The sequence below is a fragment of the Heliconius melpomene genome, chromosome 11, assembly GCF_056956725.1.
Source record: "Heliconius melpomene rosina isolate 202511_hmr_F chromosome 11, ASM5695672v1, whole genome shotgun sequence".
Taxonomy (NCBI): Eukaryota; Metazoa; Arthropoda; class Insecta; order Lepidoptera; family Nymphalidae; genus Heliconius; species Heliconius melpomene.
The window spans coordinates 11,350,156-11,369,271 of NC_140399.1; the positions used below are offsets into that span (position 1 = coordinate 11,350,156).

General features: G+C 32.4%; 3 protein-coding genes across 4 annotated transcripts; 2 read left to right on the forward strand and 1 right to left on the reverse strand.

Annotated features, from left to right (window-relative positions):
- Positions 1–109: 109 nt before the first annotated feature.
- LOC146534911 (U3 small nucleolar ribonucleoprotein IMP3) lies at positions 110–3,150 on the forward strand. Its single transcript, XM_085193560.1, has 4 exons — positions 110–246; positions 346–557; positions 2,374–2,549; positions 2,963–3,150. Exons 1-4 carry the CDS (start codon positions 110–112, stop codon positions 2,984–2,986), a joined length of 549 nt encoding a protein of 182 aa, XP_085049686.1. The 3' UTR covers positions 2,987–3,150.
- On the reverse strand, positions 3,094–7,962 carry LOC146534912 (uncharacterized). Its single transcript, XM_085193554.1, has 5 exons — positions 7,611–7,962; positions 7,070–7,261; positions 6,664–6,754; positions 4,720–4,806; positions 3,094–4,401 (listed from the first exon to the last, which is right to left on the reverse strand). The coding sequence occupies exons 1-5, from the start codon at positions 7,818–7,820 to the stop codon at positions 4,169–4,171; spliced, it is 813 nt and encodes a 270-aa protein (XP_085049680.1). The 5' UTR covers positions 7,821–7,962; the 3' UTR covers positions 3,094–4,168.
- A 387-nt stretch (positions 7,963–8,349) lies between these two features.
- On the forward strand, positions 8,350–19,072 carry Raf (serine/threonine kinase raf oncogene). Of its 2 annotated transcripts, XM_085192465.1 has the most exons (13): positions 8,350–9,021; positions 9,905–10,096; positions 11,259–11,362; positions 11,705–11,749; positions 12,293–12,410; positions 12,790–12,885; positions 13,107–13,248; positions 13,682–13,794; positions 14,419–14,639; positions 15,214–15,305; positions 15,834–16,024; positions 16,456–16,772; positions 17,386–19,072. In XM_085192465.1, the coding sequence occupies exons 1-13, from the start codon at positions 8,443–8,445 to the stop codon at positions 17,414–17,416; spliced, it is 2,241 nt and encodes a 746-aa protein (XP_085048591.1). In that variant the 5' UTR covers positions 8,350–8,442; the 3' UTR covers positions 17,417–19,072. The 2 variants fall into 2 exon arrangements, with proteins under 2 accessions (XP_085048591.1, XP_085048592.1); XM_085192466.1 differs by lacking the exon at positions 11,705–11,749 and having other exon boundaries at positions 8,351–9,021.
- Positions 19,073–19,116: the final 44 nt, after the last annotated feature.

Genomic DNA, 19,116 nt, shown 5'->3' on the forward strand with positions numbered 1-19,116 from the left:
CTTTTGCACGTGTTTTCGTATTATTTTACATTATTAATTAACATTCCAGTACTTTAATAGTCGAAATCTCGTCCGAAAAGAATTTTAATATAGTTTAAATTATTACACCATGGTTCGCAAACTAAAATTTCACGAGCAAAAACTTCTCAAAAAAGTTGATTTTATATCATGGAAAGTGGATAATAATTTACAAGAAGTGAAGGTTATGAAGAAATATCATGTACAAAAGCGTGAAGATTACACAAAGTAATGTTACAATAAATTTGATTCAGTTATTTATGTTTATAGGTTATTTATTTAAAAATGCTATAATGTATATTTTTTTATATTTCCTTAATTTAACAGATACAATAAAATATCAAGAGAAATTAGAGAACTAGCAAATAAAATAAAAGATTTAGATGCAAGTGCAGAGTTTAGGACAGAGTCAAGCGCACAATTATTAGAAAAATTATATCAAATGGGTATTATTCCAACAAGATGGGACTTAGTTCTTGCTACCAATGTATCAGCAAGTTCATTTTGTAGACGAAGACTACCTGTTGTTATGGTTCGACGTATGTATTGAATGTAAATTTTTTTTTTCTTAGAAATCTGGAAGTGTTAAATACCTAATTATTTGCTTTTTCCTTTATTTTTCGTATTTTAAAGCAATGTTACTTAATTCCTGCTTTCCTGTTAAGTTTGAGACATTATGTATTAAAAGACACAATTCAATTCCTGAGTCAGGAATAAAAATAGAAGAAATAAAGGTACTAAAAAAATCTATATAAACAATGGAGGCTTTTGTGCCACAATAGGACAGCATTTTAATTGTAATCATATTAGTTGTGAGTTTAATTCCCACTTGGAAGAATGAACTATTTGTATCATTCAATATATTTAATTCATTCATTTGACATACTGCATCTCAAATTCCAACAAAAACCTAACCTAACCTACATACTTCACGTATCTGACCACTAGTCTGTATATATATATATATCTAACATAAGCCTCTATTTATTATTTACAGAACAAATTTGTATAATATATGTAGTATAGTTTGTCATAGGTCTTCAAAACATTCCAGTATTTTCTGTCCCTAGCCATTCTCATCCATTGCTTCCGTGCCACCTTGACAAAATTATCTTCCTATTGTTTTACTGTCCTCTACTCCTTTTTCCAGCTTGTGGGTATGATTCTGTTATTGTTTTGGTATAATTGTCATTTTTATCTCTTGACTAGTGGACGCGCGCAGCTTCGCTAGCTTATTTAGGGGTGAATTCTAATAAACCATGAAACATGTTTTCAATGAAATATTTTTAAGAGTCTAAATTTCAAATTTTATAAAAATCGGTGGCGATTCGAAGATTTTTCCATACAAACTTTCAACCCCTTATTTGCACTCTTAGGGGGAAGAATTCTAGAAAACCATGAAACATGTGTTCAATTAAATACTTTTAAGAGTCTGAATTTCAAATTTTATAAAAATTGGTCCCGATTAAAAAAAATCTATACAAACTTTCAACCCCTTATTTGCACCCTTAGCGGAAGAATTCTAGAAAACTACGAAACACGTATTCAATTAAATACTTTTAAAAATATAAATTTCAAGTTTTATAAGAATCGGTGCCAATTTAATTTTTTTCCATACAAACTTTCAACCCCTATCTCACCCCTTTAGGGTTAAAATTTTACAAAAACCCTTCTTAGTGGATATCCAAATTAGGAAAGTAAACATCTGTCCAAATTTCACGTTTCTACCATCAGCGGTTACGGCTGTGCGTGCGTCTTACCTCAGTCAGTGAGGACAAGTCCTTTTATATATATACTAGCGGACGCGCGCAGCTTCGCTTACGTATTTAGGGGTGCATTCTAATAAACCATGAAACATGTGTTCAATGAAATATTTTTAAGTCTAAATTTCAAATTTTATAAAAATCGGTGGTGATTTAAGAATTTTTCCATACAAACTTTCAACCCCTTATTTGCACCCTTATTGAAAGAATTCTAGAAAACCATGAAACACGTGTACAATTAAACACTTTTAAGAGTCTGAATTTCAAATTTTATAAGAATCGGTGCCGATTTAAATTTTTTTCCATACTAACTTTCAACCCCTATTTCGCCCCTTTAGGGTTAAAATTTTCCAAAATCCCTTCTTAGTGGATGTCCAGATTATGAAAGTAAAGTTTTGTCCAAATTCCACGTTTCCACTATCAGCGGTTACGGCTGTGCGTGCGTCTTACCTCAGTCAGTGAGGACAAGTCCTTTTATATATATAGATAGATTATGTGTCCTGTCTGTTTCCATTTTAATCTTTTTGTGTATTTTATAACATTATTGTTTTACTCTCTATACCTACCCCACTATAATATCTTAACATTACAGAAAAAATGTCAGAGACAGTGAAAGAAGCAACAAAATTCATAGAACAGGGACATGTGAGAGTTGGTCCGGAAGTGGTAAAAGACCCTGCGTTTTTAGTTACAAGATCTCTAGAGGACTTTGTTACTTGGGTTGACGGATCTGCTATTAGGAAACATGTTCTAGAATACAATGAAATGGTTTGTTTATTTTTTTTCTTTTAAAAGATTCTTAATTTGTTGTGAAATCCAAAGTATTAATCAATCAACATATTTAAAAGACAGTTTCACCAGTTTTAGATTGTTCGAAAGTAGCATGACCATATTAGAAGTAGCATGGCATAGTCATGCCAGAAGGAATGTATGAAGTAGAAAAATCAGTGTCTTTTTATATATTTAATATTTATATTATTTTTATTTCCCTTCTCTGTTAAACAATGCCTGCCACTGAGTTCCAACCCCTAATGTCTTGAAAATGCAAGGTTTTTTACTTTTACAAAATCATTTTTTTTCATCTGAAACTTATAACTTTGTATACTATTTAAAAATATGGTACCTAACATTTACTATTAAATAAAAGTGTACAATTTTTAACATGGTAATCATTGTTTTAGAGGGATGACTTTGAAATGCTCTAAAGACAATTAAAGAAGTATATCTTAAGGAAGGAAAAACTGAAATTAAGCTAAAATGTAGAGCAACTAGACTTATTTGCTCTAAAAGGAATAGAAAAGGATAGAATAAATTCAATAAGCAATTTATTTTACAAAATTACAAAATTAAACATTTAATTTAAAAAAAAGTGTATAATTTATTTAATTTTAAAAAAGCTATTCCTATAAATAACTCACGCACTTTAGGATGAGAATGAAAAAGAACATGCTAAGCTGGTTTGGGCACGTCGAATGAATGAGTGATGAAAGAATGGCAAATGGCGGTTTCGTAGGAATTTCCTTCCACGCGCCACCGAACTGTGGAATAGCCTACCCGCGGCGGTGTTTCCAGGTCGGTACGATATGGGTACCTTCAAAAAGCGCGTCTATCTCCACCTCAAAGGCCGGCAACGCACCTGTAGCTCCTCTGGTGCTGCACGGGGTCGTGGGCGGCGGTGATCATCATCAGGTGACCCGAACGCTCGTTTGCCTTGTCTTTTTTCCATAAAAATAAAAAAAAAAGAGGGAAAAGTGAGCAGTAAGTGAGGTAGGGGGAGACCCTGGTTGACCTTCGAAAACAGTGTCTTTGATACTGGAGGAAGGTCACGGAAAAAGCATGAGGACCCCCTGAAGGGACCCCTGGCATGAATGAAGAGGTTAATGATAGTGGACAAGTCGAGGTATGCAGAGACCGTAGCGTTTGGTGCACCATTCTTTCTGACTACCCTGCAAGGGATAAAGCGTGAAGGTGCGTTGTTGTGTCATTTTATACTAGATTTATTATACAATAATAAAAAATGTAACTGCATAATGGTTTACAGTTTTTTATTAAGAAATCCAAGTTTACTTTTAGTGCTAATTTCATTTTGAATGTCAACCATTATATTTATATTTAACAGGTTTTACCTGACCATCTTAATTAAATAAATTTAATAAGTACAATGCAAATAAAGAAATGTTTTGTTAATAATATAATATAAAAGTATAATATTTAATAAATCATGGCTATGAGGCCAGATGTGGTGCAGGGGCACACATATCCCTCTACCTACCCTATGTGCAGGATACAGCATGAAGAGACTAAGACAGAAAAAAAAGGTTTACTAACTATATAAAATATACATATACATGGAATCACAAGTAGAATTTCCGCTCATAATGTTCATATCACATAGGTTGCATATTCTGTACCCTACATTCTAACATGTTAGCAATCTTCATTAGTGCCTCAGCCTGTTTGTCTGCAGCTTCAGCCAGTTTCTTCAAGGCGTCAGCCTGAATTAATGCGGCATCTGCATTTTTGGCTGAAACCAAAGCTCTCTGTTCCTCTGCCTTAGCACGGGATAGATCAGCATCTGTGCGTTTCTTTTCTATTTCTATCAACCATTTTGGATATATACCTGAGGAGATTTTATCTTAATGTGAAGAAATATTTGTGTACTAATACAATTATTATTTTCATATAATTTTAGCTTTATAAGACAAAGCGACGTATTGAATTCCGCCATTAGCACTATCTCTGATTTACCAGAGACGACTTGTGGCGCAGGGCCACAAGCGCGTGATTGTAAACGCGACAGATCATGGGTTTGATTCAAACTCGAGGAAATGAAATATTTCATATTTTTGTTTGATCACTTTGACGTCGAGGCAAAACGCGGCGGTGAAATAATAATAATTAATTTCTTACTAATACAGTAAGTAGCACAAAGTCTTACTTTGTATAATAGGTGTTTCTGAATCACCATCAGAGTCATTGTGAAATTCTTCATTTGAATCCTCGCTCATGACGCTTTCTCTGCCATCTAAAATATTTAATTTTATTTCTGTTAAATTTGGAACACATACAACATTAACAATACATTTGATGATAAACTTATGAAATAATTTTCAATTACATATATCCAATAAAGTTTTCATAAAATAAAACTTGTAAGTGAACTCAGTAAAGAAACTTAGTTTATCCCATTATAACAAAACCGGTCAAGTGAGAGTCAGTCTCACCACCAAGGGCACCCACACCAATATCATAATGTATCATCATGTACACTGACTTAAAGTTGCAAAGCTTAAATTTAGGTGTATATGCTCTACTCATCCTATCCTATCCTATATATCTTATAAAACAAAGTCGCTTTTCGTGTCTGTCTGTTGTTTCTAACTCTTCTTCTTCTAAACCACCCAACGGATTTTCATGCGGTTTTCACCATTAGGTCGAGTATTTCTCATAGAAGGTTTATATATAGTTTATTAGTTGTACATTCTTATGTAAATTAACATAAATACGATAAATGTGTATAAAGTCCTACCCGTTGAGACATTTTCGCGCATGCGCTGCTTTAATGGTAAGTACTACATGAAAATAATGTAGTGGAGTATTGTTTCCCTTAATAAGATCTACAAAAAAAGTCCGCGATAGCATATTCGTATCTTTTAAGAATAACGTGTAGTGATCATATTTCTGTCTAAAAATTGTAATTTCAATATATTTTTTATTGTGAGGGATATTTTTCCATAATGGTATTAATCCTTATCCTTTAAAATACTTTATTAAATTTCTACGTTAAACGAAGATAAAATTAGCTTTTTACACTTTTTCGAAATTGCGAATAGTTTTACAGAAAAACGCATTTAATTGTTGACACATCCCGCCGTTGACACATCAACTGTATGTTACTCAAGTTTCACTTATTCCTTACTCTCAGCATATAAATAAGTATAAGTATATTAGTTACGTTGGCCATATAAAGTAGATCAAAACTGTCTTTTAACTGTTTTTCATTTTAATAAGTACTTTAGAAGTTGTTACAATATCAAAAAATCCTTACACGCATCGGTGGTTCAGTGGTAGAATGCTCGCCTGCCACGCGGGCGGCCCGGGTTCGATTCCCGGCCGATGCATTCTATTTAATTTTCCTCACAGGCAGCCACGTAGTGCTTTCTTTTTATGAGGGACAGAATACTCTCTTCAGCATTAACCACAAGCTCGAAAAAAAAGCCTGCCTTTATAGCAACGAAGATTTAGATGCGTTTGCACGTATTGGATAGTTCAAGTTGAATGTATTATTTCAGCGCGATATACTTGGTTTCATATTTTTTGTAGTAGTTATTAGTAGGTAGGTTTTTGTTTATAATTTCTTCCGTTTAAAAATAGTCATTTAACTATCTAAAAATAGTCATTTAAATATATTTTAATAAGTACTTGAAAAGATTAGTACAGATTTAAAATTACGGTACTTACTAAAAAATCCTTGCTGTGTAAAACAATTGGAAAATACTTATTGAAACTATGAAAATGTGGGTTGCATTAGGGTTTAATTAATTTTCACATTATCTTAAGTGCTTTGCAAACATACATTATATGAATAATCCAGTAGTTAAAGCGGGCGAAGCCGCAAGAGGGTTGCTAGTTTTGTATAAAATGAACTACAAATATAAGTTTTTTAGGATTTTCTCTCTGATCTTAACATATAACAATAAATTTCCTTTATTTTTATTTTGCCTTTGTTGGTATTGTAAGTTCTCATTTCTTGTTAAATTTAATAATTTTAGGACCATGGGAAAAAACCTATAGGTTCTTAATATATGGTGACTTGTATCTATTGATTAAATTTTAAAAAACCTAGCAAAATGTTTACATATATTATTTTTTATTAAATTACCTGAATGTCTTTCACTACAATCACTTTGATTATGATATTCACTTTCATTTTCATGGTATGCTTCCAGTTTTACAACTGGTGGGCCTTCTTTCTGTGATAACAAAAGAAACATCCTATACATACATATCATAAGGAAGATGTTAAGTAGAAAATAATACATTTTATTTTATAATTTGGGTAATAATGAAGGGCTGTGATGCTGTAGCACTGTATCTGAATGTAAATGCGACAATTGTGGGTTTGATTACCAGTCAGGAAAATAAATTATTTTTATTACGAGTTTGGACACTCGACACACTATTGGGTGGCACAGTTGAGTGTGTTAACACTAAATTTAGTCTGCCTACCGTGTGTAATGAGGGACACAGCATTAAGATATAAAAAAACAAATAAAAAATATACTTACAGAACTTATACCACTGAAAGGATCAACAGATACTTTAGATATCTTGCGTTCAAAGTGGGGTCCAAGTATTATCAATGCTCTCTTTTCTAATCTTGATAAAGGCTTAATGTTATGCTTTGTTAAACTAGTCCTTTTTCGTTTCTTTAGAAGGTTAACTTTATTTTTCAGTTTATTCTTAAAATCACTCCAGTACTAAAATCGAAGAACTTTTAGAATAATTATAAAAAAATAATTATAAACGTATTTTTATTTGTTTATTATTTTAAAGTAAATGAAAATTTATTTTTTGTATATTTTTAACAAAAAACGTCAACTTTCTTCCACTTATTAAGAAAACGTATAAATATTTGAACGTAGCGGGATTTAAATCCGCGCGTCTCTGGTCACTTTGGACTAAGCCATATGCTCTCTAAAGAATGTATATCTTAATTGGTTAGAGCCTTTGGACGGTTTCCAAAGAGGCGCGGGTTATACGTTTTGTTAATAAGTATTTTTCTTTCCTAAGTGTGGAATAACAATTTAAAAATGTTAAAAAACATACCTTACTCCAGCCGTCAGATGTTTTCTTGGTGCCAGATTTCGAGTTATTTAATATTTTGGTTAACTCATTCCATAAGGTTTTAGATGTATGACGAGCTTCTAGAGAACGTAAACTGCCCGATGCAAATTCTATATGTTGTCCCATAAAGTCGATCATCTGTTTAACTTGTTCGTAAGACACATGACGGGAGCTATTTTCAATATCGGTCATCTTGGTTAAGGCATGTATATATTTAAATATATGTTTTTGTTATTTGGATGAAGATTGAAGTCATTGAAGATAAACCGCGATAAAATATAAACAAAAACATTGGCAATTAATGTTCTGTCAAAATGTCAATGTCAATTGTTATTTTATAACTGCAACAGGCATCGTTCAATTCACTAATTGTTTTTTTTACAGAATAACAAAAAATAAGTACCAAATTATTTACGGTATGCCATACCTTAATAAAAAGCAATTTAATAAAGAACCGCGTCTTATTAAAATAATAATAATAATATTTTAATTAAATAATTTCAAAATAAATTAGTTTACAACTATAATTACTTTCATTCAAAATGTACGTACCGTATTACGGTATGTGTTGATTGTAAAAATAAAATGTTTTACAAGTTATTTATTTAAAAAAATCTACTAAATGTTTTTATATTAATATAATTTTACTATTATTCTAAATTGTTATACACATTTCAGCGCATTTTCAAGACAAGAGCGAATTTAGCCATTAACCTTCAAAAATATTTTTTTATCATAGAATGGCAACAAACAACATCTATCTATCTGCGCGAGTGTGCGCGGAGAAAATTAAGAAAAAATAAAAAAAAAAGAAATGGCAGTTACTAGAGAGAAAGAAAATTGTTCAAGAAAAATTAATGGAAATATACCTGCGCTATCTCTCAACAGTGATAATATGTCGACATCTACAGACAGTGACGACGTAGCGGACCCTACATACGAAATAAGAAACATTCAAAGTATTATAAATGTGACCCGTGAAAACATTGACGCTTTAAATGCTAAGTTCGCTGGTTTGCAGCATCCTCCGCCGTTGTATCTTTCAGAATATCAAGAATTAACCGCTAAGTTACATCATTTAGAGCTTAGGGAACAGTCTTTGCGGGACTTGTTACAGTGTGACTCGCCGGATAGGAGCGAGGAGTATTCTTGGCAAGATGACTCGAAAAAGTACGATACTCTCACGCGGCAGCCCAAAGTGTTCCTTAGAGCTCACCTGCCGCACCAGCAGCGCACGAGCGTTCAAGTTAAAGAAGGAGTAACTTTACGAGAAGCACTCATGAAGGCGCTGAAGCTACGTAATTTGACTTGTGAAATGTGCGAAGTGGTTAGGACGGGCAATAACCAAGTGATATCGTGGGACGTCGACATAACTTTAATTGATGCTGAAGAGGTCAGTGTTTATAATTTATTTATTCATAATAAAGGTAAGAGAGTTTACATATTGTTGCAATACAATAACCTTAACATTTATCTACTGTCACTCATATATTAATGAGTGAAAATATTGTTGTAATCATTTAAACCTATCTTATTTGTATTGTTTATAGTGTCATAATTAGAAATTATGTGTAAAAATAAAATTTATATGATCACTTTCACTTTGAAGTAATCATTTACTTTTCAACAAATATTTAGTTAAAGTATAGGACAAGACATTTAAAATTTGATTTAAATTCAATAACTTATTTTAATATTATTGTATATTATTTTTACTCTTTGAAATTATTTAGAAACACAAATTATGAATAATGGTTTTATTATTATGTTATTTTTTAAAATATGAGTTTTATTTGTATAAAAATGTATTTATAATATATCCATAAAATACATAAAGCAACAAGTAATTATGTAAATTTTTGTTTCAAAATATTTTTTATCATGAAAGTATTTGTATAATTTTCATATTTAAATAAGTTTGATTGATTTCTTGATAAATGGTGTTTTCATTGTGACAGTTGAGCACAACTAAAAAATGCACAATTAAATAAGTTTGTAACCTATTTTTTATATATCCTTATTGTTTACATTAGCTATTACTTGTAGCATTACCAACAACACAGTAGTGTGGGAGGTCACTCTGACTGTGTGTACAGTGAGTTATATGGAAACTATTAATATGATTTAATATAGCCTTTACCTTCTTTGATAAATGGACTATCCAACATAACAACAAAAAAACTTAACATAGTAGTTCCTGAGACTAGGGAGCCCAAACAAACAATTTTTTTTAGCATAATAATATCAATATAGACTATTATCAATTCAATTTCTAGGTGACAGTAAGAATTCTAGACAAGCTGCCCATAATGTCTCACATGTCGCACCAGTTCACTCGGAAAACATTTTTCACACTAGCCTTCTGTGAGTGTTGTAGGAGGTTGCTCTTCAATGGATTCTATTGTTCCCAATGCAACTTCAAGTTCCACCAGAGATGTGCGGACAAAGTGCCTAGTATATGTCATCAGGTAATATTAATTTATGTTTAAGTATATATTTTATTATTTAAAAAAATTATAATAAAAATTCTAATACATTATTTTCTGTAGAACTACATGAAAATCCAGAAATAAAAATAATTAGTTACACATTAAGTTATATTTTTAAATGAGTAAAGAATTTAAATATGATTATATTTTATTATTTTAAATTTGATGCTCTGTTGGGTTGTTATGGCGCAGTGGAACAGTGTGTCTATTTTAAAAGTAAAGGTGGTGGTTTGATTCCCATTTGAGAGACAATTTAAGTAGAATTATTTTTCTTCCTAGTTCAGTAAACAAAAGTAGGGGATATGTTAGAGCCCGTTGTGATGCAGAGGCATAAGCATGCAACTGTAAACGCTTCAGTTGTGGGTTTTATACTCACTTGGAAGAATGAAATATTTAATCTTTTATGTTTTTATTTGAGATATTTACTTCCTTTGGTAATAAGACAAAGAGTAGCGTTACCAATGCCAATGAACTCGTAATGTCTCAAAAATGACAGAAAGTGGCAAATGAAGACTCTTCTTCGTCAGTGCGAACGGAGTGCTTTAACATTAGGTTCTTAGGTTCCTACTGCCTGTTCCTGCTATGTGCGTGATAGAGTGTGAAGCTAATATATATATATATATATATATATATATATATATATATATATTTTAGCTTGAATAATATATATTTAAATCAAGGTTTCCAATTCAGATTCCATTCATTCAATTCTGTATCAATATATTATACACAAATAGTTGTTATCGTAATATATCTTCTAAAACCTACTGATAATGTTCTAAACAGATTGCATAATATTGTTGCTTCAATTTTTTATATCTTAATAAGATTTGGTGATAAGAAATTTGGTGTTTTCTATGAATGAATGATTTTCGTGAATGGATTGTTTTTATAGTAGTAAATTGTTAATCATTCCCACTTGAGGAGCTGAAATATTATATTTAATATTTTTATTTATTCTCTCTGGTAACGAGCCAAAGCGCGGCGTTACCTTAGGTCACTTAACACGCAATGCCTGCAACGCACGCAATTCTGTGGTAAATCGGGAATGAAAGTGTCTTAATGAGAATGGAATGTCTTAATAGTAAGATCCCAGATTCCTTTTAACTGCCATTTTATTTATTTCTAAATGTTTTTATAGGTGCGAATGACGGATAAGTACTATGCAGCGTTATTAGCTAAGAATCCCGAAACACAAGCCGGTATACTCTATTTGCCGTCACATTTTAGCTATCATCAAAATAAGTAAGTATGGATAAAATATATATTTATATAATACCAAAAATATAATATTATGAAATTTATGTTGATGTTGTTTAGTATTAAATTCGGTTAAAAATACCGTTATGGCACAGTGGGACAATATTTACTATTAAAAGCAATGGTTATATATTCAAGTCCCAACTTCGGGGTTTATATATTTTTTATTTCCCTGTTTATGTAAATTGAGGCATTCATTGATTTTGCAACGTTTTATGTTTATATCGGTAGAAAACGGTAATTCTCTTCTGTATGTGAGATATACATAAAGTTAAAAGAAAAAATAAATCTTTAATTTTATATTTTATTTTAATTATACACACCCAGGTCTGTCTCTCCTGCAAAGAAGATGGAGGAGTTTGATGTTAACTGGTGAATATTATACCTTTAACATTCAAACATTGTATTTTTTATTCAACAACTTGTTGAATAAAAACTATTGAATGGAATGAAGATATTTAGACACTACTTTAAATTATATTTTTGTTTTACTTTTTGTTCTTGCACAGCTTATGTATTTTAGGTACAGATTATAACTTTAATATTTTTAGTATTTTAAGTAGCATACTTCACGATTAGCTTAATTTTGTTAAAGTTTTTGAGTCACATATTTTATAGGCCGATTGGGCTGTAACGGCACAAGTGTGCGACTGTAAACGCGCATGTGAATCAAACCATGATTCACATGCGAGGAAACGATATATTAAATATTTTCGTTTTCTCGCTCTGGTATTGAGGTAAACCGCGGCGTTAAATTCTGCCAGTCTACCCGCAATGCTTCCAGAAATCTACGTAAAATGGGGAACAGAAGTGTCTTAACATAAAGTTTCCAAGTTTCCTCTGCCCATCTTGCTATGTGCGACATGTATCGTGAAGCTAAAAAATAAATAATAAATGACAATAATCACCTTTCAGGCAACAACATCCACGGTCGCTGAACCAACAGGACAGATCGAACTCAGCGCCAAATGTGTGCATTAATATGGTACAACGGCCGATGACGTTAGCGGAACATCAGAGAAAGCAAAATCAGGTTTGTTGTTACTTGAGGGGTTTCCTTTCGAATTTCAACTCAACTCAACTCAACATGAAATATTTCAAAAATTGGGAATTGCACGGGCAATGGAGTGTTTACAGAGGATCCCTTTAAGAGAAAGTAGCGTGAAGTTAAATAAATGAAGCCAGAAACTTTCAGTTTGTTTTCAATTTTTATCCATCTTAAAAAAGGGGTTTAAAATTTGACATATACAAATGTGATATTGTCTAATTTATTTTGAGTATAGTGAGCTGTTTAGACAATCTGAAATAATATTATATCCGTAACCGAAACCATCTCCAAAATACTATATTGTTAATATCTCTACTAACAACTTTGAAACCAATAGTACAACTGGTGTTTATTTTTCTTGTAGTGTAACAATTCACCTCAGTCGTCCAATTACTTGGGTTCCGGCAGACACAATAAGGATGATAAGGATAAAGGCGATCAGCAGAGTCAAAGCACACAGGTTAATTAATAATTTGAATATAATATATGTGTACTAGTCAAAGGCAATTTCATTGTAGATTTTTTTTATCCTACTTAAAGTACCCTACTTTAGAGCCGAAAGAATTTAGTCTAAAAACTTTGACTTTTGTCGTTCCACCTGAATTTGAGATATTACGTGAACTAGCGGCATCGAACATCGATAAAAATTGAATTTTTTTATTTATTTGCTTTAATTCACAGGCCTCACCCACTGGTACTCTCAGACCACGTCGCGCCCGAGCTCGTTCTGCCGACGAATCATGGAAACACGCACTGTCGCCGCGAGAGAGCTACGACGACTGGGTCATTCATGCAGATGAAATACTTATTGGGAATAGGATAGGTATTTTATGTGTTTAGATATGTTATATACATAAAATAATAAATATATATAAAGAGTAAAAGTAAACACTTTTATTCTTTATCCCGTGTATGTAGAAGGGTTAGTTGAGGGAACATGATGTTGGTCTTTCCACCGAATTCCAAATATTGATAAAAATAATTCATTGTCATGAATGAGGATCGAAATCATAACTATGCAAATTGTAGTCATGCCTCCCTGTGCTACAGTGGCTTCCAGTATAAGTCTATCCGCAATATGAGATGTATAAATAGAAGCAAGTAAATAAATATACTAAATAATAAAAAATAATAATGTTTTTTTTAAGTGCATAAAAGCAAAAATACCATCTGTTAATATGTCTATTACATTATATGAAACTGGACACATTTTCCCTGTGTTTAGCAATATAATAATTTATTAACATTGTACACAGGCTCTGGCAGTTTTGGAACAGTGTACAAAGCGCACTGGCACGGTCCCGTCGCAGTTAAAACACTCAATGTAAAGACACCAACGGCGTTACAGTTGCAAGCATTTAAAAATGAGGTATAATTTGTTAAAATTTTTTATTATGTATGTTTATTAAAAACAAATTGACCAATCAAGTAAAATGATTAATATTATTATCAGCTTCACACTGTATCCCGCATGTATATATCCGGGTGGGCAGAGAGAGTCTAGTATTAAGGTACTCCTTTTCGATAAAAACATAAAACTAAGAAAACAGTAAATTGTTTGATATTGACAAAATGACAGCGAGCACGCGCGGTGGATTTAATAAAACAACGAATGATATATAAAATCCTGACTGATTTAATTGTACAATGTATGGATGCATTGTATAATGTTTGCACTTTGGAAAGTTTGAGCTGGGAAAATAAAATAGACCCGCTGATATCTTATTTCTACTTACAGTCAGACTCTATCCCAATGTGCCACAATGGCCTCAATTTTATCTAACTAAATAGCAGAACTGTCTTGAACTGGTAGAACACTAGGTGCCTCCTACCCTATTAGTGGAATTCATTTGTATTTTTTTTTGCATATGAGTACAGTCAAGTATGTACAAAACTAGTAATGTGAATAAAAAAGATTGTGTACTGGCCAGCTAAAATATAAAATAACGAAAAAGCCACAAACAATGTGTTTCTATTATCTATCCACTTACAGGTAGCAGTGCTCCGCAAAACGCGACATTGTAACATCCTATTATTTATGGGCTGTGTCTCCAAACCCTCGCTTGCGATAGTGACGCAGTGGTGCGAAGGTTCCTCCCTTTACCAGCACCTGCATGTGCTGGAGACCCCGCTGCCCATGCTGCACCTCATCGACGTGGCCCGCCAGACCGCCCAGGGCATGGATTATTTGCATGCCAAGAATATTATACATAGGTAGGTATGTTGTTTGAATTCGGATTCGGCGGTATTTTTGGTAGTGTTCTAAGATCCTCCATTCGCCTTTTGTCACCAGTTTGTGATACAATGTGTTGAGAGTAAATAAATTTAATTTTATTACAATTGTTTCTTACAAAAGATTGTTATTTAAATCCTAACTGATTTAAATAACAATCTTTGCCGTCGATATCGCGTTAATATTTTTTTTTGGCTTCAATATGTCTTATATCAAAACTTTGGATTTTGCACGATTTATAAAATATAAAAACAGGACTTTTCCGTGTTGAAACAAGAACGTTGAGATTTTTTTCTTTTAAAACTTTTTTATAACTTAACTTAATTTTTTAAACTGATTTCCAAATTTAACTTAGTTTTAAGTACATACATTACTGTCTATTATTCAACGTACTTTGTACGTACCAGACGTACAAAGTACGTGGAATACTTCCAAAATTCGGTAACGGAAAAAGTGGGCAATGGAAGTGTCTTAACACTATCCTGCTATGTGCGGGATAATAAATAATTTATATAAAATGAACATATTAATTTAAACCTTTTGGATTATTTTCAGGGACCTGAAATCAAACAATATATTTTTAAGAGACGACTGGTCTGTCAAAATAGGCGACTTCGGTCTCGCCACGGCTAAAGTGCGGTGGTCGGGTGAGTTGTTTGTATACTACAACTTCAGGGTGGCCACGACCCTTCGACCGTTCTGTACCGACCGACTTGATTTGGAAAACCCCCTGGCACGTTCTTGTTATTCTCACTACACAAATTTAACCCGCGCCTCTTGGAAACCGTCCAAGCGCTCTGACCACTCAGCCATACATTCTCATCAAGCTACGTCGAAATCCTTTTATGCTTGTTACAACTTATTTATGTTGTTGTAGATTTTTCCAAATTTTATAACCCAAAGATAATTGCTTAAAATTATCATTTGGCAAGAGAGAGAGCTATTTATTTATTGAATATTTTTGACATTTTTAAGCGTTATTTCACACTTAGGAAAGAATTTCTTTTTATGAATAAATCCCGCTTTGTTCAAATTTTTATACGTTTTCTAAAACACTATTACTAACATTTATAGATCATGGGTTGTCCGATTAATAAACGTTTTTATTTTTTAAAACAAGTACTGATTAATAGTATTTTTTTTCCCTAACAAATAAATAATCTAATAAATTCTAGACTCATCAACTCTAGGCGGCGTGCAATGGCAACAACCGACTGGGTCCATATTGTGGATGGCGCCGGAAGTAATAAGGATGGACGAACCGGTCCCGTACACATTCAGGTCTGACGTGTACGCGTACGGTATTGTACTGTTTGAACTGATGGCCGGGGAATTACCGTATTCGCATTATAATAATAAGGATCAGGTTAGTTGGTTTGTGGTTTAAACTACTTATATTTTGAGGGAATGATAGGTTGTTATTTGTTATAATATACTTTAGTAAACTATTTACTGCTGTAAGGTAATTGATGGGATGAAAAAAATGTGATTTACTGAATAGTTGTTAATTGTTGTGATGGCATTGAATTGTTTTTGTAACATTTATGTGATATAAACAAAAAAATACAAAATAATCACAGTAACTGTCTAAAGCCATTTTTAAACACATATTCAATGACTACCGTTAATAATTTATTTATCAGCTATATGCTAATAAAGAAAGAAAAGAAAAATGAAGACTATATACTCGCTAAACTTGGAATCCACAGCCATTGCGCTTACAGTCACACTGGTAGCTTTAGCAACTTAAATTATAATTTAATTTCATACAGATTAATTTCATTTCATAAATTACAGATCTTATGGATGGTGGGTCGAGGTCTCCTACGTCCGGATGTCCGTCGTCTCCGCCAGGACGCGCCACAAGCGCTGAAACGGTTATACGAAGACTGCATCAAATTCGATAGAGAACAAAGACCTTTGTTCAGACAAATATTAGCGTCTCTAGAATCCATGTTGAGAGCGATACCTAAGATAACAAGAAGTGCTTCGGAACCGAATTTGAACCGGCAACTACATGCCTCCGATGATTATTTGAGCTATAGCTGCGCATCGCCCAAGACGCCGGTTAATTTTCAATTCAATACTGATAGCAGTTTTCCAGCATTTTACGGGTTAGTTGGCTCTTTATTTTTCTGTTATCTATATATATAAAATCGAAAGGTCACTCACTCATCCTGAAATCTCAGAAACTACATGTGCTAGGAATCTCAAATTTTGCATAGGAGTTATTTATAGGACGTAGGTGCTCGCTAAGACTTGAATTTGCAATATTCGACTTCTAAGGGGTTGTTTTTGGGGTCGAAAGTTTGTATGAAACTTCGTTACTAGAAATGCTAGGAGTCTCAAATTTTGCATAGACGTCACTAGGACGTAGTCATGGAGACAGAAATTAATAATAACATAGTTCACGCGGGTGTAACCGCGAGCGGGCCGCTAGTTATTATATAAATTTTAGTGATAAAAACATTTTATCTTCATTTTCTTGCTCTCATAACAAGGGGCACAAGAGTGCGACTGTAAATGCGGCGATTGTGGGTTCTATTCCCAATCTGGTAACGAGGCAAAGCGTTGCCAGTGTTGAGCTCCGACATTCAACATGGAATGGCTCAAGAATTCAACAGAAAGTGAAGAACGGAAGAGTCTAACATTAGGTTACGGTTTCTTGTGCTTGTAGCGTAAAATTGAAAAAAAAAAACATTAAGTTAACTTTTTTTCCTGTTCCAGTATCCCAGTGCCGAGCCAGCGACACGCCTAGCTGTAGGCTCGTACGTCTAGTACGCGATCTCACCTTGTATTATATTATAGCATATACCTACTACAATTATATTTCATGCTCATATATATTATTATCTGTGCACATTTTATTACCGAATTTATATTTATAGGTAATTATCATCAATTTACCCGAGACCGTCGTTATACAGTGGGATAGGGTCTAGCTGTGAACGCGACGGTTGTGGGTTCAATTCCCATGTAGGGGAACGAGTTGTTTTCATTTTCTCGCTCTGGTAAAAAGACATAGAGATGTTGAGTATCGCCATTCTACACGCAATTTAAATTGGATGATGCGTAGGGGGAGGAGTATCTTGACACTGAGTTCTCTCTGCCTTACTTACTTATAAGCGGGATACAGCGTGAAACCAAATAAGAAAAAAATCATGAAGCTTGATTATATTAACAAAATTATTATTTTCAAAACAAAATCCGCATCAGTCTAGCGTAAGGTCACAAAACGGAGCCTTATAACAAAAGTTAAATTAGTCTTACAATCTATAGTAATGTAAGTGTAAATAATTGCTTATCGTCGCCATTTTAATTTTTTCGTTATTTATAATATAAGAGACGATCGGAATTGTGTTACTCGATTAGTGCCTTTGAATAAACGTTTGATCAATAGATTATTGTTTAAATACTTTGTTATTATGTCTATATGACAGAGTAATGGGTGAAAACTGATTAAAAAAATAAATGATTTTAACAATTGAACCATATGAAAACAAATACAGGAATGTCCATTTTTATTTTCTTATACATAAAAATTTGTTTGTTTAGTGATATGACTCCAGGAAGCAATTATTATACTTAATAACTATGTAATTTTATTCATATTTTTTCATAATTAAGATTCTCACTTGGGGAAATACAGTATTTCGTCTACTTAAGAGTGTAAATCCGTTTTTGCTTTTTCGTTACGTATATTTTTATACTATTTGAAAGTGAAAATAAAAATATACATTGAACTTTATTTCATTTTATTTAGTGGAGAATACAAATCGATCAATCATTTCTTGGCACTGGTAAGGCTACGTTAGGTATGTACTGCTACAAAATTGGGCGATGCATGGGTAACGAAATGTCTTAACACTTATTACCTTAAATAAATGAAAATCACGTTTATGATCAAAACTATTTGTTCAAAAGGAGGAGTTATTAAAAAAAAACATTACACATTATTTTAGAAATATCGATGCTAACAGAGATTGCTTTATTTGTTTAAGTATGGTTCAATTATTATATATATATATATATATATATATATATATATATATATATATATATGTATAATCCTATGTTGTGTTTCAAATTATAATAAGTTTTTTACCACAAAAAGCCACCGAAGCGCAAGTAGGTGATTATTCCTCTTAAATAGATTATAAGACAAAAAAAACAGCTTTTTAACGAAATCTCAAAGGTGATAATCATTAACTGTTATGATATAATGATAATGATGTAATTGTATAGTATATGTGCTGGAAAGTATTATTTGTATAAAGTTCTTCGTCACGATGTAATTTATTATAACGTATTGTGTAAATATATAGTTTGTGTAAGTAGACATATTGTAAGTACTTGTGTATACATTTGATGCATTCGTATTCTAAGAACACAATAAATTATTGTTTCGATTTGATTTTGTTGTTTTATTGGTGATGTTTGTTGTTTTTATTTTATTTT